The following is a 23,387-nucleotide window of genomic DNA, read 5'->3' as shown; positions in this document are numbered from 1 at the left end:
AACCAGACTTTGGTAATGTGAGCCTTTAGGAAGGCTCAGGATTCACCGGAGACTGGTAATTGTCAGTGCCCTGGGGAAGCTGCTGCAGAGCCCGGGGATCCGTATGGAGTCCTGGTGTGTGGCTGAGGGAACTCGTGGAAATACAGCAGGAATGGGGATACAGCCTTTGCTGCTGTTTCTCTGTGTGGGTAGAGAAGTGAGCTCCGGTGTCCCGGTTACTAAGCTCTGCTGTCCCTGTGACTGAGCTGCACTGTCCCGGTGAGCTCTGGTGTTCCGGTAACTGAGATCTGATGTCCCAGTGAGCTCCGCTGTCCCGATGACTGAGCTCCGCTGTTTGAGCTCCTCAGTCCCGCTGTTTGAGCTCCGCTGTCCGAGCTCCTCAGTCCCGCTGTTTGAGCTCTCTGTCCCGGTGAGCGCCGGTTCCGCGGAGCCACGTGCGGGGGTACCGGGAGGTGGCGGCGCATGCGCAGTCCCGCCGCCTTTGGCGCAGCGCTGCGCGCGGAAGGATAACTTTACTGCGATAACGTGTCGATTTCAGCAGGTCCCTCCGCTCGCCGTGTGCCAGCGCCGCCCGGCGCCGCCCGGACTCTTTTCCGCGGAGATAGTTCCGGTCGCGGCCATTCGGTACCGCCGCCGCCGCCATTTCGGGAGCGCCGCCTCAGCGCGCCGCGACCGCGGGCAGCTCGGCCCGGCCCGGCTCGAGCGCACCTTCTGCCGTCGCCGCCACAGCCTCCCCGGCCCCCGTCCCGATGGCGACCTCCGTGGGGAACGTGGCGGACAGCACAGGTACCGTGCGCTGCGGCGCCCCCGGGGACGGGCTGGCCGGGGAGAGCGGGGGCCGGGCCGTGCCCTCGCCCCCGGGGCCGCTCCCCGCTCGCCCGGCCTGCGCCCGGCGGAAGTTTCCAGACGCGACAGGGCGGGGGTGCCCCCGCCACCTTTGTGGGGCTCCGTGCGCCCCGGGCCCGAGCGCGGTGCTGGGCGCGCTCCGGTGGGCGCTGCCCGTGGGCAGCCCCGGGCCGCTGCCGGGGAGGTGTGAGTGCGGCGGGCTCGCTGCTATATTTATCAGACTATCAGGTGACTGCGTTAGAGGGCGAAGTAGGCTAAAAGCCTGACCCAAAATGTGTGTTGGTTTGCCCAGAATCGCTCGCTGCACTTGGGCAGGAGTTTTTTTTCAGCAGCCTGGTCGAATGGAAGGTGTCCCTGCCCATGGCAGTGAAATTGAAACGAGATTATCTTTAAGGTCCCTTCCAACCCAAACCGTTCTGTGATTCTGTGGCATAGCCGGACACTAAGCGCTTTTCTCAACAGTAAGATAGCGTGTTGTATTAAGGCAAGATCCTGCCCTAAATTTAGGAACTTGAGGAATGGAGGAGAAATCTGACTTTCTCTGTAGAGCAAGAGAAAGAAGTGTTGTGCTTACTGAAAGGATGATTTATCCCCCAGATTTTGGGGATTTCTTTAACCAGAGGGGCAAGAAGAGCCTAAATGATGCTTGAGGAAAGCAGAAGGAAAAGGAGAATTTTTAGAGAAAGAGACGGGATAGGAGTGCGGAGATAGGGATCTAAAGAGAAAGGGTAGTGACACAGAAAGGTGCTGCAGTACCTTTGGTTTGGTACTTTCTCGGCTAGAAGTGTGTGTGTGTGGTCAGCGAGGCTGCAGCATCCTCTTGTAGCCTGGATCCCTGCGGGTAAAAAGAGCCACGTGCACGCTGGGAGGGAGTCCTGTGCTATCCAGCACCTCCCAGCTGGAGGTAACCACTGCTTCTGCCTGGAACTAGATGGTGTCTGAACGCAAGGTTGAGCAGGAGTGTATTGCAAATGCTTAGGATGGTATTTGTCGGGGGAAAATGGCCTTGGGCGCCTTTCTGTTGGTTCTGTGCAGCTTTTTGTTTCGCTTGTATTGTCTAGAAGCCTCAGGGAAGGTCATTGTCACAGCACTGTACTAGACTTTTCCAAGGTCATAGTCGAAGCATGCAGCACAAATTAGCCGAGGTACAGAAATTAATTTATGCAAGACACGAAAAGGGATTTTCCTGGCTGTGACTCCTCACTGCAGTTATTTTCTTTACAAATTGATTCAGCGAGCATCCATTCATGAGCTGTCTTACGGATATTTTGCACTGCATAACTTCCAGCCAACTTTGTATTAGAAAGTTTGACTTATTCTGGGCTTCCTGATGTGGCTGTCCACTTCCTGCTTTTCAGAGAACTTCTTCACAATCGTTTGTAAAATAAATGTTTGGAGGTAAATGACTGGCAATTTTACACTGTTTGCCTTATCTCTGGAGACAAAGGGTGGGTTGTTTTGTAAACAGAGACACTTGATAAATGAAAGAAAAGTGTCAGTGTTTCTTCTTTTGTTAGTAGTTCACATTCCCAGGTGTTAAATCTGCACCGCTTGCTCTCTTGGCCTGGAAGTTACAACATCAGTTTGACTTCTTGCTTTAAGTATAGGCAAAATGTAGCATTGAGATCGTGACTGAAAGCTTCTTTCCCTGTAGGCATAAGCCTTGGAGTGTACACTTCTGGGTTGTTATGTTTTGGGGTGTTTTTTGCTTTTTTTTTTCGCTTTGAAATTTACTGAAATTGAAATGTATTTGAAGAGGAAATTGAGTACATGAGACATGCTCTTCCTCTCTCTGGTTTCTCTGTGCCATCAGCGGAAGTTGAAAATGCGTTCACTGCCAGAAGGGCAGAACCTGTTAACAGCACAGGAACCAAGTGAGGAACGGTCCGCTGGTGCTCCAGAGTTACTGTCAGCACCAGTTATAAGTGGAGTGGTTTTCAGCCACAGTTCAACTCTCTCATGTTGAATAAAGGTTGTACCTTTTTATCTTTGCCATTCGGTTTAATCAGATCGTGAAGTCCACTTTGCCCTTAGTCAGGGTTTGAAAACCAGGAATCTAATCTGGATAAGGCTACTTGGTTACTAATTTGTGAATTATCTGAAAAAGAGAGTAGCAGTGGTAGTTCCAATTTACTGTGAAACAGTTTATAGCACTGACAGAGACAGTACACTGTCTGGAAAAACTACTGTGCTTGTACAGGACTTGCAGTCTTATATTAAAACCTACTGGTGCTAAAACCCCAAATTTGAAAGTAATTTAAATAAATTGCATCAATCCCAATTTCATAAAATAAACACTGGATAGTAAATCTGTACGTATTCTCTTTATGATTATTTTGGCTGTCTTTAAAGTTCTCACAAAAGCATGAACTTTTGTACTACCTCACTACAAAAATGTAGGCTCAGCTATTGAGGTGCCTTCTTGTATTAGGAAAGGTTTATCTGTTTCATTTAGATTCCAGATTTTAAAACTGTAGGATGAGGTGGGAAATGTATAAGGAATGGAATGAAGGGGCTGCAGAGTACAGGAGGAAAAATGAGAGATACTTGCAGTAATCTAACATTTTAATAGTAAGAGTTGTTGGTATAAAGGCAGAATTTGAAGGCCAGCACTTCTTTCTACGATGAGTGGTTGTGGGTTTTTCCAAGTTGCACTTGCTTATTTGTAAGAAATTTTACTTCTCTCACTTCTGGTTGTTTTGCCTAAAACAGGTGGTGTTTCATTTAAGTATTTCATTCTCCACAGTTGGGTATTAAATACTAAAACTGTTTTGTCACTCCTGTTCCAGCTAAACCTCCAGGAGCAGTAACTCCTTTCCTGTACCCTGTCTGTTTAATGGTTCCTCCTGTAGGCCAGTTGTATAATCATTGAAGTGTGTGTTTGTCTTTCATCAGATATTGTTGTTCCAAGACCATTTTTTTTCTGTGAAGGGATTTTGACTCCTCTGAGGAAATATAGGAGTAGGCATGATTCAATGAATGTTACCCATTGTGCTTTTTTTGCCTTTTTTTAAAGAGTTTTCACTACTTGCACAGCAAAACTTTCTTCTTTTCAAGTCCTTTATTAAAGTCTTTGTCTCCTGTCCTTCATTTCCCTATGAAATTGTTAGAACTTTTTTTTTACTTAGCAAAGCATAGGATTTTCAGTTGTGGGGAGGAGTGAGGAGAGTCATTGTTCTGTTAGCAGCAATTCCAGTGTTAGGAAGGAACTAAAATATCATATCATGACAGGAGTCTCTTTCAGAATAATGGAAATGATTAAATTGCAAATATTCACAGTCGTTACAGTCTGCATTTTTGCTATTATTAGCTGATGGAGTCAAGGGCTGGTACAGATAAGATCTTAGAATCCCAACTGTCACCTGCTGTAGTGTTTCATATAATTTCAAACATTTTTATCCATTAGTTGTGTACATCTTTTTTTCATTGTTTTGTTTTGTTTTGTTTTTGTTTTGTTCCCATCATCTAACTTTTTGTTTTCCCCCTTTAAATGTTTTGGTGATTCTCCAGAACCAACGAAACGTATGCTTTCCTTCCAAGGGTTAGCGGAGTTGGCTCATCGTGAGTATCAGGCAGGAGACTTTGAAGCAGCAGAGAGGCACTGCATGCAGCTCTGGAGGCAGGAGCCTGATAACACTGGTGTGCTTTTGTTACTGTCATCCATTCACTTCCAGTGTCGCCGATTGGACAGGTAAGTTTCTTCCCTGTGGAATTTTGCTTGGACTCATCAGCTTTACAACAAACAGGAGGCCTTGCCATTATTGGCGTATTATTTTAATATTGAACATATTAATTAACATTGGAACATCAGCCACGTTGGTGTGTACTGGCAGGATTTACATGTGTAATGTTCATTCCACCTACAGTCTAAGGGTTTGTGGTTTGGGGTATTTTTCTGTAAGTTGTAAGACTCTTTCCTGCACAACAACATGTTTAGTTAAAGCAGTTTTTTGATCTGAAAGTTGTTTCTTTGTTCTTTCTGCTTGCCTGTTCCTGATCTTGCTCTCTGTGCCTCTAGCATTTTGAATTTCGCTTGTTCTAGCTGTAAATTCATGTTTGCTGGTGAAGCAAGTAAGAACTTTTGACTCAGATTTGTTTTATATAGTCTTCTGATTGAAGTTGTAGTAGTTCAAAAAGGGAAAACAGAATGAGTGGGGATACAACAGAATTTTACATGTAAGTCATGTCCTGCTGCTTGAAAAGAATATCTAGTGGAACACTGCTTAACACATACAGATGTTGGAAGAGGGATTCCTGTAGTGTTTTTTTCAGGTGTATTGAGCTCAGGTTTGGTGAGGCAACTTGAACCCTTCTGACTGTAAATGAGAGCTGTCTTTGTTCAGTACAGCCTAAGATGGGAACCAGGGCGATGGGAGTTTAAAGTGGGAGGATAAAGACACAGGACAGCTCTGTAAATCCAGATTTGCTGGCTGTATGTTTGGCTCACCTAAGCATGAATGTTCACTAGAGTAAATAGATAAACAGACAAACACTGAATGTCAAGGGTGGGTTTGTTTGGGTGGTTTGGGTTTGTTTTTGGGTCATGGTTTCTTATTTGCTAACTGGTCTGTTTTCTCCAGGTCTGCTCACTTCAGCACTTTGGCAATCAAACAGAACCCCCTGTTGGCTGAAGCCTATTCAAATCTAGGCAATGTGTACAAGGAGCGTGGACAGCTGCAGGAAGCAATTGAGCATTACAGACATGCACTGCGCCTCAAACCAGATTTCATTGATGGATATATTAATTTGGCTGCTGCACTCGTAGCTGCAGGTGATATGGAAGGAGCAGTACAGGCATATGTGTCTGCCCTTCAGTACAATCCTGTAAGTAATGCTTTATTTTAGAAAAGTCCATTCTTTATTACTGCCTGAGGACACAAAAGTAGCAGCTTTCAAAGCATGAACAATAGATAACCCTTCCAACTTGTATACCATAAACTAAATTAAGCAGTTAATACTATTTTTAAGGATCTTTGAGAGGCTTTTGTCACAAGAAATTGTGTATTGCAGTAGGGGCTGCTGGTTGGTTGCATTTCTCTATATGGAACATACTTAATGTTTTAGATAAAAGATAAGCAAGGTTTGGTTTTTCTTTTCTGAAGGCAGAAGCTTCAGTGAATGGCCTCCTATTTAGCTTTATGTGCTTTAAGGTAGTACTATAGTGAGAGAATTGATGCTTAGACTTGAATGTGAGATCTTGGAAAATCACCAGGTATTACTTTATCACAAAGTCAGAAATTTGATGGTGATGAGCATTGCCTTGGTAAGATTTCTGCTGTAGACTGGGTTAGATTTCCTTTGTGGGCTCATTTACAGGAGCATCAGTTTAGGTTTTATAGGCTGAAACTGTCTATAAGTGACTCCTATAAGATTGATCTGGTGTATAGATTTTTGGTTGTAACTGTTTCACATTGACACTTTTAGTAAACAGACTGCTGTCCTCTGTTTATTTTGCATCATGCTCATTAAATTTGTATAGTATTGGTCCCCATGATAAAGGTATTTGCTTGCTCTTTGGTCAAACATTTTGATAAAAAGTACTTCAAGTGCAGCATTGCTCCCATGTGCATAAATCCTTTTTCTGTAGGACAAGGAAGAGCAAACCCAGTCCAACAAGAGCCTTACTGAACCTCATTTTTCTGTGTTCTTAAACCACTGTGAACTTGTCTAACTTAACATGCCAAGTGGTGTGACTAGCGGAGGCACTGGTTAGAATAATGTGATATGGTGGGTTTTTTTTCAGGAGTTGAGTTTTGTTTAGGTTAGTAGATCCTTTCTTTAGTGTTGACAAAATGTCTACATTCTCTCTGGTCTTTACTGCTGGATAATGCTGTTGCAGATTGTGCTTTCATTTCAAACAAATGAAACAACAAGAACATGGGGTAAAGCTGTTGGAAAAGGATGGATTAGTGGGCAAAACAGGGAGGAAAATTTCTTTAGGGATACAGGCAGCAAAATCACTTTATATATCTTATTAAAAAGCCATAATGGCAATGGTGTATCTTATGGGTACAGGTTTGGCATTGTGGTTTAAAAAAAAAAGGGGGGGGGGCTTGAAATCCTTACATGTGGCAAAAGGACTTAAGCTGCTGGGGGGAGCATTTATTTTCAGTTTTTTATTTCTGTATAATAGGGATTGTTTGAAATACTACTTCTTTTTAATTCTTCACAGTACTAAATTTGCTCAGATTATCTGTTGTTTGTAATCTTAGGTCAAGAAAAATAATTTCCATTTGTTATGTATTTATTAAGAATTTAAATTAAGCTTTAGAGGACTGGGTTGTTCCTTGCAAATTTTCTGTGAAGACCTGTGGGGAATCTGTAGTCCTGAAGCTGATGGTGTGATTTTGATTTTTCAGGACTTGTACTGTGTTCGTAGTGACCTGGGGAACCTGCTCAAAGCCCTGGGTCGCTTGGAAGAAGCCAAGGTAGGTGTTGGGTAGAATACATGTAAACATCAGTGTTTTGAAAACTTGAACTTTGCACCAAGTCTTCAAATCTGCGTTGATCAACAGACAGTCCGAGAAACTTCTGAAAACTGAAGGCACTGAAACACCCCAGAGTAGTTGCAGGGCAAGATATGGCATGTCCATGTTTAAAAAGTTGGTTTAAGTCAAGAAATGGAAAGTTACCAAGCCTTGCTCCTGAACTAGACTATCTGATACCATTCTGAAGTATTGGGCAGGGGCTCCATCATGCTTTCATCTGGAAATAAGTAACAATCCTTCAGATCTGAGGCTTGCCTGCTGGTGCCAAGCAGAGAGCCTGTGGTTAGCTCGAGATCCCTGTACGATGCAGGTGCTATTGAAAAGGCTGCTCTTCTAAAGTCCTTTGTGGCTTGTAAGTGGAGAAGAAACTTTCCAAATGTTACCTTGTAATATTGGCTTTTAAAGATTTTTATTCTTTTAACTTTTCCCTTCCCTTGATAGTGGAAGAAAGGCTAGTAAATAATAGCTGCAGTATGCGACACACACCACCCCCCCACCCCCATCCCCAATATCTTTTCTTCATGTCTTCCCTCTCCCCTCCCCCAAAATAAAGAAATCGGAAGGACAAAGCTGGTTTGTTTGGTAAATGAACTGATCAAAAGAAAACTTGCTGTAGTGGAAAGGTGGCTTCTAGCAGTCGTGCGTTTCCTAAACCGACAATTCGAACACCAAGATGAGTTTCAAATTCTTGGCACGTTCAAATTCGGATTGCAGAAAGAAATTGTCTTGTTACAAGCCACCTTACGCGTCCGCGCTGCAGGGGTGAGGAGTGTGGAGAAACCAGAGCCACTCTGGGCTCCAGGGCTGTCGCTCCAAGCCCCACGCGCATGCTCAGAAGTGGAGTGTATGAACAGCGTAGCTGTCTGTTTGGCTGCAGCACCAGCTGGGGAGGGTGGGGAGCTTTGTGGGGTAACGGGGACCAGCAGATCAAAATTCAACATTGCTTTGTTTCTCATGAACAACTTGGATGCGTGTACCACCCTAGAGCAGCCTGATTGATTTGGTCGGATCCAGGTTGAAAACATTGTGTAGCAGCATTCAGAATTGAACGGTCTTTGAGACACTTGGTTCTCAGCCCACCAAGCGGACAGCTAACATGAATTGCACTTCACTGCAGCTTTAGTGTGACTGGTATAGGCCAAGACACTGCGCCTGCCTTAGGTTGCTGACTTCTTTGTTTCAGAGCTCTGGAGACACCTAGTTTGAAAGTGTTATTCCGTTTTGTGAGAACTTAATAAACGAGGAAAAACATCTCGAGTAAATTGCAATGTGTTTCTTTGGTTATCAGTCCATTTGAAAGATCAAGCCAGCAGATTCCTTACAGTTTGAACTAAAATTTAATTTCTTTGTAGATGTTTCAGAGCCTTTCTTCCAAAAAAAAAAAGTCCCTGCTGTATGCAATTGCCCGATTAACCCTCTCCCTTCTGCATGTCTCCCTTGTTACAGACAGATTATCCTCATTCCCATGTGTTAAGACATATCCAAAAAAATGCAATTGCTTTGTTGAACTCTTACTAATGATCTTGTTTTATTTTCTCTCTTGTTTTTGGTTTTTCACCACTGATATTGTATTTAGAAGGTTTCAGGTGGGTGAAACCTCCTATTCCATGCGTAAGGTGCCTCGCTGAAGGGAGCTCGAGGCCTGGATCTAGGGCAGACACACACCTCCTCCTCCTCTTCCAGCAAGGAACGCACCGAAAAGTCACATGATGAGAAATATGGTAACGGGTTTGTAACTGCCACAGCAAAACCATTTGCCTCCATGCCTGAATCTTCTGTCTTGTGGCTTCAGAAACAGCTTAAAATATTTAATTACAAGCAAGTAATGTAAGAATATTTTATACTATTAGCCACAAATTCTTTCAAAGAAATAAAGTAAAAGTAAATTAAAATATTTTTTAAAGAAATAATTGGAGATAGTTAATAGTAAAAGCTTCTAACTCTTCCGGTTGTTCATTTTTTTCCTTTTTTCTTCTTTGTTTGGATTGCAGCGTTCTGCTCTTCTGATGATGCGCTGTGATCCTGCAGTAGCGCAAAGGCTGCGCAGCGGTAACGCGCATTGCGTGCGATTCAAGCCCCCGTGAACGGTTGACTCGATGATTAATCTCTGATCGGGCGACTGCCCGAGCTCCAGGCTGCAGCCTTTTGAACAAAAATTGGCTTGTAACGCATTTCCAGAGTTCAGACATCAAATTTAACATGCGAGTTTTGTGTGGGCCTGTCTGGTAGATTAATGATTCTGGTTGGCTGTTCACTGCACCTTGGGGCAATCACTAGAGCCAAGCAGTTCGCAGCGATAGCGTGGCGCCGTGCTGGGTAGGATGCGCAGCGATTTCTTGCGCTTGCATTACAGGGACCTAAACCTTCATGCAATCCTGTCATTTGAGGTTTTGAAGCTGCAGGAGAGGTTGAATTGTATTCGAAGAAACTGGGAAACAAGATATGGATGGGGTGTGTCATCTCATTTGAAAAGCACACTTTAAACTTTTATCTTTTTCAGTAGTTTTCTTTTTGCTTTTTTTTTTTAAAGTAATTCCTATCAGATTTAGGGTGTTTGAAAATTTTGTTTCAGAGTAAAGTTGTTTTTACACAGTAATTTTTTAATTTTTATGCACTTAAAGGCGGCAGATGTTCTGGTGAACTACTTGAATTGTTTCTAAGATGATTTTTGTGGCAGTCTGGTGTCTGAAGGAATGTTAATCTGTTACCAGCATAACTGAAAAATGGTGGGCTTGCACCTGGGTTTTGGTTTGCGCTGGCGCAGGACCAACAACAGTTTGCAGCGCATTAGTTTTGGCGCAAGCTAGCCTATACTGCAGGGTCACTTTTGGCTGGTTTGAGAAGGCATACTAACAATTATTTTTTCTCATTTTTTTCTTTTTACAAATATTCCCCTTCCCTTGTATCTCTCTTCTTTAACTATTCCAAGGCGTGTTACTTAAAAGCAATTGAGACTCAACCAAACTTTGCAGTGGCTTGGAGTAATCTTGGCTGTGTTTTCAATGCCCAAGGAGAAATTTGGCTTGCAATTCATCACTTTGAAAAGGTAACTTCCTAAGGGAGTCAGCTTCACTGCTAGATTTAAATGTACATGCAGTTGTGTGCTTGCAGGTGATAAATATTTTGGTAGTGGAGAACTTTATATGATCCTGTTAGTTAGCAGCTCATGTTAATTGTTTTTTTTAAACTTGCTGATGTTTCAAACTGCCTGTATGGTACTAGAGAGAGACACTTGGAACTCCCCTAGGACTTCACACATGTCAAATATGAGAAAATTAATTAAATTGTTCTTCAGCCCTTTCCTGGACTAAATTTTTTTAAAAATCTGATTTGATGATGATGTTTTGCATGTTCTGTGTGTGACAGTAACAATCAACTTGGTGCTTAAATCATTTTGCATTGTGATTTTTGTTTCAGGTATTACTGTCCTTTGAGTAATTAAGAAGAACAGTTTTAAGTGACACATTGATTCCTCTTCTCCAGGGTTATTTTTCACTACTGTTCAGAATTCTCTAGATTAGTGTCATTAAGTAGTTGTCTGAGACCTTCCAATTAGTGTCTAATTGGCATCGTAATAAATTTTGTCCTCGTCTCTGAAGTTTCTAGAGTGCCCTAAAGCTGAATTTAAGATGTGGCAACAGTTTCTTCCTGAAATTCATGGCTTTAAATCTACAGAAAAAAGTCTAGCTGCTCAAGATTTTTTTTTTTTGGATCTGTGTCTAGTCCATGATAGATGAAGTATTTTAATTTGGAATTAATAGTTCCCATAAGAGTGGGGCTTGTCAGATACTCATGTGTAGCTTTGTACTGCAGCTTGTGTAACTTCATCAGTTTTAAGTGATTTTTTTCATTTTATTAGTTTTGAAGGGAGCAAAGATGTTTTAGTTAAATGGCTACTCAATTTTCTCTGCACACATGATGTATTTGCTCTTTCCTTGTTCTTGTGAACAGCCTGTTTTCCTGCACTGGTAAAGCTTTAAAATTCTATCCTACTTTGCAGTAGGTAAAGGATACAGATAAGGGATTTTATGGTTTCTTCTCTAAAAACAAGCTAAAGACAACATAGCATCAGTAGACAGGAGTGTTAAGTATGATCAGCCTAATGTGAAATAAATACTTCATACTTTATTTTGCAGTAGTTGCAACTCAATAGGTAAGCAAACAAATAAATTTGAAGGTAGTACATGCTTCACTTCTACAGATAAATAACTTTGCTCTGTGATTGGTTTGTATGTTTTCCTTCCTTACTGGATTATTGATAAGGTCTTAAAAACTTAAGAGATTATGTTTATCCAATTTTTAAAAAGCAGCGAACAGCTCAGTTTCATAGAAAATATGTTTGTGTTCAATGCTCAAAACTTTTACTTCAAAACTATTTTCAGGCTGTAACACTTGACCCAAATTTTTTGGATGCTTATATCAATCTGGGAAATGTTCTGAAGGAGGCAAGGATATTTGACAGGTAAGCAGATCAATACTGTTGCTCTCTGTGGCTTGTCAGATATATCAAGATACAGATTATGGTCCTGTAAGGTCTGTGAGCAGGGGTAGCAAAGACTTCAAGTCTATGCTTAGCAAGCAAATGGCTTTGAAGTGCAGACAAGCCAGGCTACTGGTCTATTTAAATAAAAATGAAAAAGTCAGTGATCTGTATTCTTTCATGTTGCTTTCTTGTGCTTAATGCATTGTCAAAACCAAGAGTTTCTGATGAAAATAGGTTGGAAATTAAGGCTGAGTAGGGTGAAAATAAGATGCACAAGAAAGACCTGAATGCTAGATTTCTCTGTTTTTATTAAGTGATTAAGAACATAATTTGCAAGTGTGTCTCTTCTAAAATTTCTCTTCTATGTGAGACACACTGGAATTCTGGAATTCAGCTAAACATCTGATTGAATATTCTGTATTTCTGACATGTCTGCCTCATGTTATTGCCTTGGGTTGCAGTAGTGTTGGTGTGTTGTTGAACTAACCTGTTCTGAGACCTCTAATCTGATACGTGAATCTTCTGTTGCTGGGAAAAGATCCAGGCTGTGTTGTTTATATGCAGTGTAGCATATTCCATCTGTTAATTGGTTTTTAATTTTTGATAGCTGTGGTTTGTGGCCCCAGATTTAATAAAAGCTTGCAGGGAACAGGTTAATTATCTGCATTGCACACAGTCTAAATGACTCCTTGATGTCTGATTTAACCACGAATTAGTGGACCAAATGGGCATGTTTTTCCATAATTTCAGATTTTGCATCACCTTTTAAAGATTTACTGACGGATATATGGTTTTCCTAGAAATTTGATTTAAATACATCAGCCATCTATATAGTGCTATAGGAGCACATAATTAAAGATTTCATTTTTGAACCAAGGGATGATTTAAGTCCAAGTAACTAATGGTAGGTTAGTGGTGAGAATAAAGATGTAATGTGATACTGTTTATCTTGTTAAAATTGAATAATAAACTGGCAAAAATGGAGTAAGGAAAAAAAGGGGCTTTTCCTAGTAATGATAAGTGTTAAAAAAAAGTAGCTGAAAGCTTTCCTTGTTTTCCAGAAGATTTAATGTTATTCACTATACACTGTACCAAGGTAAAGAATTCCTGCTCTATGGATGATTGTTTACCTTTTTTATTTGATGATTGTGTACCCCTTTTTTCCTTTATTTTGTTCCAGAGCTGTGGCAGCTTACCTGCGAGCCTTGAGTTTGAGCCCGAATCACGCAGTTGTGCACGGCAACCTTGCCTGTGTGTACTATGAGCAGGGCCTGATAGACCTGGCCATAGACACCTACAGGAGGGCCATTGAGCTCCAGCCCCATTTCCCTGATGCCTACTGCAACTTGGCCAATGCCTTGAAGGAGAAAGGCAGTGTAAGGAGCACTTTTTTCTTCTTAAAATTACAGTGAATGCTTTTTTAATAGACACCAGCTGTCACCAGTTTGTTAAGTTGTTGAGCAAGTGGTTAAGATGGACATTAACCTCACTTAAAAGGAAGAATATTTGAGGAAATCTCCATTTTGAACCTTTTAAAAGTGATTGTAGAATGACTTTTCATAAACAGTGCTTTTACAATAAATGTAATGTTATAAATAATAATATACAACACAAAATAAATATAAAAATAACAATAAATGTTAACAATGCCCCTTTTTTTTGAAGGTGGTAGAAGCAGAAGAATGCTACAACACAGCCCTTCGACTTTGTCCCACTCATGCAGACTCACTCAACAATCTGGCAAACATCAAGCGGGAGCAGGGCAATATCGAGGAAGCTGTGCGTCTTTATCGGAAGGCTCTTGAGGTACACTTGGGTGTGAGGGGGAGAGGTGGGTGCTTCATCTTGGGAATGTGTAACAGGACAGAGGTTTTTTTCCCCCTCTCTCTAAAAAAAAAGTAAGAAAATACAATATAAATGCATAACTATTTTTCCTGTGATGTTTGAGACAGAGTCAACTTCTTTTTCTTCCAGGTGTTTCCAGAGTTTGCTGCAGCGCATTCGAACTTAGCAAGCGTTCTGCAACAGCAGGGAAAGTTACAGGAAGCTCTGATGCATTACAAAGAGGCTATTAGGTAAATGGATACTCTCTGTAAGAGTCCCAGCCTTTCCTAATGGGAAAGTGCCTGGATTTGTATGGAAGGTGACTTAGTCATATGTTGTAATTTCCATAGTTGCTCTTCAAATGGAAAAGTCTGGATATGAGCATGTTTTCTTGTTGGAGGAGGAGCTTTTCTTGTTCATGACATATTATATTTATTTTTCAGAATCAGCCCCACATTTGCAGATGCTTATTCTAATATGGGAAACACTTTGAAGGAGATGCAGGATGTTCAAGGAGCTCTGCAGTGCTACACCCGTGCCATTCAGATAAACCCAGCTTTTGCTGATGCCCACAGCAACCTGGCCTCGATTCACAAGGTACCGCATGCGAATGATTCACTCTTCTAAGAGCGTGGTGGGGCACTGTGAGTAGTTACCCTGAGGATATTTTTACCTGCTGACTCATTTCTGTATCTTCACAGGATTCAGGGAATATACCAGAAGCCATTGCCTCTTACCGTACTGCTCTGAAATTGAAACCTGATTTCCCAGATGCCTATTGCAACTTGGCCCACTGTTTGCAGGTGAGGAAGATGAGGCTTTGATTGTGATTCTTAGGATTCCTCTGCAGGAGATTACTAATTTAAATGTAAAGAGTCAGACTTCAGTCTTAAATCAGAAGATGAGATTATACAGTCATTAACAGTAATTACAGAAGTTCTCACTTCCATTTTTGGAAGAAACGTTAATCTCAACCTCTGAAATAACTGATACAGGCTGGGGGAAACTGTTGTCGTAATCTTTGTTTTTCCTTCTTTTATAGATTGTCTGTGACTGGACAGACTATGATGAAAGAATGAAGAAGCTGGTCAGCATTGTAGCTGATCAGCTGGAGAAAAACAGGCTGCCTTCTGTACACCCACATCATAGCATGCTGTATCCCCTTTCTCACAGTTTTAGGAAGGCAATTGCTGAGAGACATGGAAATCTCTGTTTGGACAAGGTAGGAAGTTCTATACAGGCCAGTTGTTGATTGAAGTCCTTTGAGGCTTTGCCTGTTCCTATTCAAAATCTAATACTCTGATTTGTCAGTATTAGCCTTTGTAAGCTTTCTGAGTCACTGGCATGTGAAGAGGTGGGATGTAATGTTCATAGCTATTAGTGCTTGTGAGTTTTGAGACAGACTACTTGTGCAGGTTGCCATTTATAATTGAAAATGTGCTGTCAGCTGGTGGGAGGGTCCAGTTAACTAATGGAAGATAACACTTTGTCAAAGTGACTTGTCTGAGTAGCCTGATAATCCTGTCAGAGATAGTGGTTGCAAGCTGATGCCTGGGCAAGATGGAAAGCAAAGAACAGAACAAATGCTGTGGTGCCTTACAGCAATGCTGTTCTGGTTACCAGTGACTTGTGGTTTGAGAACTTCCTGAGGATCATGGTGTGGTATCAGGATATTTAATAATTGGGGTGGAATACTGAAACTGTTAAAGAAGCAGAAATGTGCTAGTGGTGTCTGTATTTGTGTGAGAGCAGAGACATCACATCTTGTGACACAGTGTGTGGGCACTGCACTTGGCTCCAGTGGAATACGTAGAGCACAGGTTTGGAACAGCAGATGTCCATGACTGCTTGCTTGAATGTGGGATAAGGTTCATTCTGCAAACTCCTAGGGGGGCTTTGTCCCTTTGTTTAGATTTTAGTTCCTGAGTTTTTAACACTTGTGTGTTTTCTTGGCAGATTAATGTTCTTCACAAGCCACCATATGAGCATCCCAAGGATTTGAAGGCCAGTGAAGGTCGACTTCGTATTGGCTACGTGAGCTCTGATTTTGGAAACCATCCAACCTCACACCTAATGCAGTCAATTCCAGGCATGCATAACCCAGACAAATTTGAGGTAAAAATAAATATGGCATGCTTAAAGCTTTAAATATGCCTATAAGTGGCACCTTTTTTTTTTGCCTTGGTGCAAGCAATTAAACAAGGAAAGAGCAAATTTTTCCTTCTTGGGTTTTTTTTTATGGGTTGAAGAGTTCTTCAGCCCAAATCATTCTCCTTTACCAATATGAAGTGCTGTTTTCAGATAGACTTGTGGTTTCCTACTTGGGAGAACCAGTCACTGTTAAAAAGCTTCCCTGAGGCTCCTGAGGCTTGGCTTGTCTATTCAACCTGATTCATAGTTACAATTCTCACTAATTACAGAGTCAGAGGTGACTTGAAGGCATTCTTAGAGATCTAATTCTTATGCAGATCTGTCTGTTAAGGTTACTTTGCCTTGCACTGATGAGAAGATTGGATATATGTCTGTGCAGGACACAATGCCATTCTCTGGCACAGAACTAGGCCTGGTTCAAATGTGTCAAAAATCGCCCAGTGCCACTTTCTTGGCTTCTTTTCTCAACTGGTAAATGCCATGTAAATAACTATGATTTGTGTGAAACTAGATGTAATTTAAAATCGCAATATAGCACAGTTGTTTTATGGACAAGTTGTCACAGATACTCACTTTTTGGTGCCTTATATTTTAGGTATTCTGTTATGCCCTGAGTCCTGATGATGGGACAAACTTCCGTGTAAAAGTGATGGCTGAAGCAAATCATTTCATTGACTTATCTCAGGTGAGCTTGTTTTATGCATTGACCTTCTAGCAAACCTAAATTTTTCTAAATAAAGAAAGAGAATCTGTGGTTTCTCTAATTTCTTGAATTAGGCTGTTAGTCTTGAGAATTTGGAATTTGTAGTTGTATTGGCATTATGCCCTACTTCAGATGTGTGGTTATCTTGTGACCTCTGATTATTAAAAAGTAACATCAATATTTAATAACTCTCACATTAAGTCTCAAGATAAGTCATATTTAAATGTCATGGAGAAGTCAAGATACCACAACTGCAGATACACTTAAGCTTGCCTTGGGTTCAGTGTGAAAACTGACCAGGATTTCAGTATACACAGAAGTCAAGGCAGAGCCCTGTAGTGTAGTTAACTGGCTTATTCTTGGTCTTCATTTTGATCTTCTGTACTACCTTAGTTTGTGAACGTGTCACTTGCCCTATGTCAGCTTTAATTACTAATTAGCCTTAGAGGAGTGGGTGTGGGGAGGGTGTTCTGGTTTCTATAATGTCAGTTTCTAGCCTTTAGCTTTTGTTTTACTGCTACTCAGCTCTACTGCATTGAGGATTTATGCTTCTGTAAAACCAGGATTAACAAGATTTAAGTCTCGCCTAAATTAAATTATGCAGTGGGCATCTATCCATTGTTACACTGATGACTAACCACATTTATTGCTGAGAGACTGAAAACAAAAAATTATGTATTTATTTATTTATTCTTAGATACCATGTAATGGAAAAGCAGCAGACCGCATCCATCAGGATGGGATTCACATTCTCATTAACATGAATGGCTACACCAAAGGAGCCCGAAATGAATTGTTTGCCCTGAGACCAGCACCTATTCAGGTAACTAAGTTACATGGCTCTTAGTAAGCCAGAATCAGTGTCAGAGTTTTTTGGGGGGGATTTTTTTGACTAAGGATTTTCTAAAATGCCTATGGAAAGAGAATGGGAGAGAAACCTTAATCAGAGTCATTCTAGACTAAAGGAGTTGTCTCAGGTGAGAGAAGCTGTAATCACTGATGGTTGGCTTCAAGCTGCATATTGTAGGGAAAATTTGCTTGAGAGATCAATTTTAGAGCATATTTGAGCTGTTCACTGTCTTGGTAGGTAAAGTTTGGAGTTAGGGGTTGATCTTCAGTTGGTAAAGCACAAGAAGGAGCTTGAACCTGTATGTGGCAAATGGAACTGAAGCTTTGCTTTCTTGTTTTTTAGGCAATGTGGCTAGGGTATCCTGGAACCAGTGGGGCATTGTTCATGGACTATATCATCACGGACAAAGAAACTTCACCAGTTGAGGTGGCTGAGCAGTATTCAGAGAAATTAGCTTACATGCCAAACACTTTCTTTATTGGAGACCATGCCAACATGTTCCCCCATCTGAAGGTACGTTGGAAGATAGGGCAGGAAAAGTGTTTTCCATAGGTATCTATGAAATGGCACTTGGTATAGTATTGGTAAGGGGTCTTGTAACTTCTTGAAATCTTTTCTTTTGACAGAAAAAAGCAGTCATTGATTTCAAGTCCAATGGTCATATTTATGATAACAGGATTGTTTTGAATGGCATTGACTTGAAGGCATTCCTGGACAGCCTTCCTGATGTCAAGATCGTTAAGGTGAGAGCTGCTCTTGTTTGTGTACAATCCTGGTTGACTGCAGGTAGAGCTGCCTCTGATCCCTGTGTGATTTATCTCAGATGAAGTGTCCTGACAGTTGTGACAACGCCGATGGCAATGCCGCCCTCAGCATGCCAGTGATCCCTATGAACACCATTGCAGAGGCTGTGATTGAGATGATAAACCGTGGGCAAATTCAGATTACTATCAACGGCTTCAACATCAGTAATGGATTAGCAACTACTCAGGTGAGGCACTTCAGGACACTGTTCTCTTGGTGTTTATGTTATATATGTATTATTTAACGTAACAATGAAGAAAAACCTCCAAGCAAATGTGTTTTCTGTCATGTTGATTCCTTTAGTTGTCATACTGAAGGAAGCTCATTATAAGCCACAGATGTACTGGAAGATGATCTTCCCCCCCAAAGATAGAGGAGTTGTATCTAGAGGTATCTAAAGTCCAAAGAAATTCTTTATTGTTGCATAAAGAAGATATTTACTTGTTCTGAATTTGAAGGCAAGATTTCCTTATTGCTTGCAGCCTACCAAGATTTTTGACCTGCTACTCAGTGTCAGTTGTGCTTTTCTGTTGGAAAAAAAAATTGCTGAGTAATAGAATAGAGGCATAGTTATTCTACTGTATTTCAACAACATTTATTCATATCCTTACATCTTCCAGAATTTTATATTAGCACCTCTCAGTGCTTAACAGTTCATGGGATTTTAGTGACAGTTGCTGGTATTTAACTTTTCCACTGCAGAACAGTTTTTTCCTTTTAGAAATGCCATATTCTGACATTAGCATCGCTTGTTATCTTGTGAATTTTATTCAGTTTACAGTTCCTCAGGAACTTCTTTTGCATCATTTTGATACCTTTTATTACCACTGCTCTGTTCATAATCTCATAGCTTGGTTTATTTTTGAGTTCTTCACAACCTAGACTTTTCTTTGAGTTGGTAATAGTTTGAGACTTTTCTTTGAGTTGGTAGTAGTTTGTCTTAGTTTGGTCAGTAAGGCTGTTAGCAATTTTTCTGAAGTTGTCATCTGAGAATCGTAGAGAATTCTTGTCTTAACACTCCACCACTGAGAGGGAAAACTCTCACCTCTGTCTGTGCACTTCTAAACCAGGATTTCTGTCTTTCAGTGACATTAATATAGCACTTCTTTGTGTTGAGATCATCTACTTTTGGGCATAGGTCAACAAGAACTGAGCACTCTGTTTTTTGAGGTCTCAGTGACCTGAATAAGTAGCATATTTACCAACTTCTGTTGAGCTATTGTGCATCTTCTAACAGTCAGTGACAGTGAGTCATTGTCATTCACATTAAGTGTGTCATCAGTGGCTGGCTGCAATGCCAGTGTCTAAATTTTTAATGCCTATGTATGTAAAAATACACATATATAAGGAAAAAGGCTCTAAGTAGCTGTGTTGGCCTCTCTGTTTATCTGGTTTTGATCCCATCATGGCATGTCATTAAAAAAAAATTTAAAATCCTGCTTCCATTTTACTAATCTTCAAGACTCTTGCATGGTAACTTGATTATTCCAACTTCATCTTATGCTCCTTTTTATTAGCATATTCCTATTCTTTGTGAAGGCTTTTTAAAAGTTTGTCATTAACTCTTCTTATTTTCAGCATTTTCATTATTTTCCTTGTCAACTGGTTCCTTACAGTCTTATCAGTTACATACAAGTCTGCTTCTATTGATTATCTGTTCTGTGCTTACTGTGTTCTATCTTAAAAAAGAAAAACACACACAAAAAACCCACCCAAAAATAAACCACAAAAATCCAATTAAACCAAACCCCAGCTTTGCTTTCTGTCTTTCAGTTTTAATTTCATTTTTGTTCTCAAGGAAATTACGTGACATTAAGGAGGATAGGATTCCATGTGTAATGCCTCTTTATATGATTCTTCTTTCCAATTATTCCAGTTACTTGGAATTTCGGGGAGATATAGGAAGGGCATGAAAATGCCCAGTGTTTTTTGCCTTGGTGGTTGCAACATTGTGGCATCCACAAGCGTGTACACATACCAGTTAAATTCTTGCTGTGGGTAAGTAGACAATTTTGTTTTGTATCATAAAACCAAAGATACGCTTACAGTAATTTGTTATGCTAACAAATGTGTCTCAGGACAATTCCACAGGGCATAGTCTTGTTTCCTGCAGTTTCAGTGTTTCAATACCTTTTTTATTATTATTTTAGATAAACAACAAAGCAGCAACTGGTGAAGAAGTTCCACGGACTATAATTGTCACTACCCGTTCTCAGTACGGCTTACCAGAGGATGCTGTTGTGTACTGTAACTTCAATCAGCTCTATAAGATTGATCCTTCCACCTTGCAGATGTGGGCTAATGTGAGTATCTGAATCCAGTAGGAAATTTAAGGTCAGACTTCTGGCAAAGCTGTTCAAGTTGGCAGAAACTTCATGCCAAGTGAACTTCTCTGTGGAAAACATTGACCTTAAGCCATTTGAATCCTTACAGTGCTCATGTTGCAGGGCCTAGTGTTAGTAGCATATAGAGGGTTTTAGATGTATTTCCAATTATATCTGTGTATCTAGCCAGTGAAAATTTATGTTTGGGACAGCTTATATGCTGGTTCTCCATTGTGAAATAATTTTGGATTTCCTTAGTCTCTGCAATTGAGTTATAACTGGCCTTGGCATTTGGTACATTGATAAATCTGAGTGGAGAATATTTCTATCAGGTTCCAGCTTACAATGTATTGCTGAGAACTAATTGAGGGTAATTTTTCTTTATATTCCATAGGATGGGCCTATAAATAAATGAGATCATAAAGTTCAGTACTTATTCTCTTAAGGAACTGCTCTGTACACTGTTGCTCAGAGTTGCTGTCTCTTTCAGTGGGATCAGAAATGCAATCCCAGTGATCTCATTCATAATAATGATCTCTTTAATTTCTGCTCTATACCTCAAAGAATGATGACGCCTTCCACTTCATTTTAGTATGTGACAATTTCTTGTTTAGAAAAGTAAATATTCTTCTCTGAACTTCCTGTATTTTCTTTTTATTTTTGTTACAGATCCTAAAAAGAGTTCCCAACAGTGTGCTGTGGCTGCTGCGTTTCCCAGCTGTAGGAGAGCCCAATATCCAGCAGTACGCACAAAACTTGGGCCTTGCCCAAAACCGAATCATCTTTTCACCTGTTGCCCCCAAAGAAGAGCATGTGAGGAGAGGGCAGTTGGCTGATGTTTGTCTGGACACTCCCCTTTGCAATGGGCACACAACTGGCATGGATGTGCTCTGGGCTGGGACTCCAATGGTCACTATGCCAGGTAATGCAGCAGGGAACCTACACTGAATACATGGCTTGGAATATTAGTAATTTTTTAGTAACAGCAAACACAACAAACTGTGCCTTTTGTAGAGGCAGAAGGAAAGTAGCTCCTGGCTCCTGTGTGATAAGATACTTGATAAACTCATTCCTGGTTGTTTTTGTTGGTTTTGATGTGCCTTTTATTTTCTTTTCTTCAGGCGAGACTCTTGCCTCACGAGTTGCTGCCTCACAGCTCACTTGCCTGGGTTGTCTTGAGCTCATTGCAAAAAGCAGACAGGAGTATGAGGATATTGCTGTGAAACTGGGAACTGACCTGGAATAGTAAGCAAACTTAGACTCTCTAATGTGGGAGCATCAAGAATGCAGAGTACTGTATTTGGGCACAGTGCTCAGATATCAGTAGTTTTAATCCTGCCGATATTTTATATGTAAAATAGCTGGGCAATCCTCTTGCGGAGGTGTCTTGTGTTGCAGTTAAATCAGCTTCTGCTTTTATGGTAACTTAACAGCACTCCCAACTGAGTAACAATTCTGAAGAAACTGAAGAAACAGTTAACATTTTGTTCTTTTTAAATGGAAGATAGAGCAGTTTGTCACTTCAAATTAAAATCATGCTGTGTTACTGCCCTACAGATAATGCAGCAAGTTAATGTTGCAGCTTTTCTGATTTGAAGTAATTGTGCTGGTCTGTATCAGAAATTAGAGGAGATAGAACAGGAATTTGGTGGAGGTGGGGGAGCAGTTGTTTTTGAAACAGTTGTACAGACAGTTCTGGGTTAGCTGTAAACAGCAGGTTTCAGGGGTAAACAGTATGATGTGTTGTCTGGAACGTCTCATGACTGCTTTAACTCCCCTTTGTAGCCTGAAAAAAATCCGTGGCAAAGTCTGGAAGCAGAGAATATCCAGCCCTTTGTTCAACACGAAGCAGTACACAACAGACCTGGAGCGGCTGTACCTGCAGATGTGGGATCACTACGCTGCGGGCAACAAACCCGACCACATGATCAAAGCCGTGGAGGCCAGCGAGTCTGCATGAACAGAGACACACTGGGCCTGCCCTCCAGAACTCTCCAGGAACTGAGCCTCTCCAACACTTGTGCAGAGATGATCAGCTAAAAACTGTGCATTTCTACTTAATCTGCCTGGTACTCTGTGGCTGAAGTAATACATGATGGTGATTAAAGCACAGCCAGACTTATTTCTTGCATGATAGGGAAAGACTCAATAGAGCCTGGGATCCTTTTATTCCATGAGGAATTTGAATGGGATTGAGCCGTGTACATGTGAGCCTGTGTGTATGAGTGACAAAGTGGTTGCTGGGGGAAGTTTGAACTGCCCAACCAGTTTATGCTATCATGGATTGATTTAATCTTCCTACAAACCTCTCTCCTTTTACGTGGATTGGGAATTGGAGCGTTTTAACATTTGATTTTGGGTACTCCTGTTGGTATATATGTGGTTCTCCCATGACAAGATTTCCAGCTAGCGAGTTGCTCCCTGTGTTAATTTCTAAACTGCGTGGACTGAAAGGGCGTATGTGCTGGTGTAGTCTTTTTTTATAGGTTTTATAAACCACTTGAGCCTATATCAGCCTTTTAATGTTTGACCTCTGTTTTGGAGCTCTCTCTGTAATGTGTTGGTTAAGATAAGGACTTTTGTTGTTTTGTTTTGTTTTTTAAGCTTCTCCAATAATTCAGCTAATTGGCTTCATGATGGCAGCTCCTGTTCTGTTAAAAAACCAAATTTGATTTGAAATTAATCTTTCCCACAGGTGTTTGAGGTGAACACAAACTGGTGCCAAATACAGATCTTTCAGGAATGATTGTTAATTATGTATAGGGGTGCAGTCCTAGGTACTGTAGCAAAGACTTTAAAAAAAAAATAAAGCTTTGGTTTGCCAGTTTGATTTGACCGGTGTGTCACGTTTAATGCTGCTGTCAGAAAGAAAACCTTGCTGGCTTTAACTCTTCCGTTGTGTAACGTTTGGAGC

General features: G+C 41.0%; 1 protein-coding gene across 2 annotated transcripts; it reads left to right on the top strand.

Annotated features, from left to right (window-relative positions):
• Nucleotides 1-648: 648 nt before the first annotated feature.
• Nucleotides 649-23,308, top strand: OGT (O-linked N-acetylglucosamine (GlcNAc) transferase). Of its 2 annotated transcripts, none has more exons than XM_036402041.2 (22): nucleotides 649-786; nucleotides 4,387-4,537; nucleotides 5,427-5,670; nucleotides 7,206-7,274; nucleotides 10,264-10,380; nucleotides 11,717-11,796; nucleotides 12,998-13,193; nucleotides 13,483-13,623; nucleotides 13,792-13,892; nucleotides 14,085-14,238; nucleotides 14,343-14,444; nucleotides 14,684-14,863; nucleotides 15,598-15,756; nucleotides 16,388-16,477; nucleotides 17,193-17,318; nucleotides 17,688-17,858; nucleotides 17,972-18,088; nucleotides 18,169-18,336; nucleotides 20,300-20,452; nucleotides 21,143-21,395; nucleotides 21,595-21,718; nucleotides 22,259-23,308. In XM_036402041.2, exons 1-22 carry the CDS (start codon nucleotides 750-752, stop codon nucleotides 22,431-22,433), a joined length of 3,108 nt encoding a protein of 1,035 aa, XP_036257934.1. In that variant the 5' UTR covers nucleotides 649-749; the 3' UTR covers nucleotides 22,434-23,308. The 2 variants fall into 2 exon arrangements, with proteins under 2 accessions (XP_036257934.1, XP_054372346.1); XM_054516371.1 differs by having other exon boundaries at nucleotides 4,357-4,537.
• The last annotated feature ends 79 nt before the right edge of the window (nucleotides 23,309-23,387 follow it).

Source organism: Molothrus ater, chromosome 14 (assembly GCF_012460135.2).
Source record: "Molothrus ater isolate BHLD 08-10-18 breed brown headed cowbird chromosome 14, BPBGC_Mater_1.1, whole genome shotgun sequence".
Lineage (NCBI taxonomy): Eukaryota > Metazoa > Chordata > Aves > Passeriformes > Icteridae > Molothrus > Molothrus ater.
Note: the sequence above shows the minus strand (reverse complement) of the source record. Positions and strands in the feature narration are given on the sequence as shown.

Excerpts from the sequence above, each read along its gene's own strand:
- OGT (XM_054516371.1), top strand. The coding sequence starts at position 750 with ATGGCGACCTCCGTGGGGAACGTGGCGGACAGCACAG. Across the intron at positions 11,797-12,997 it reads GAGGCAAGGATATTTGACAG|AGCTGTGGCAGCTTACCTGC; the intron begins GTAAGCAGATCA and ends ATTTTGTTCCAG. Across the intron at positions 21,719-22,258 it reads CTGGGAACTGACCTGGAATA|CCTGAAAAAAATCCGTGGCA; the intron begins GTAAGCAAACTT and ends TCCCCTTTGTAG.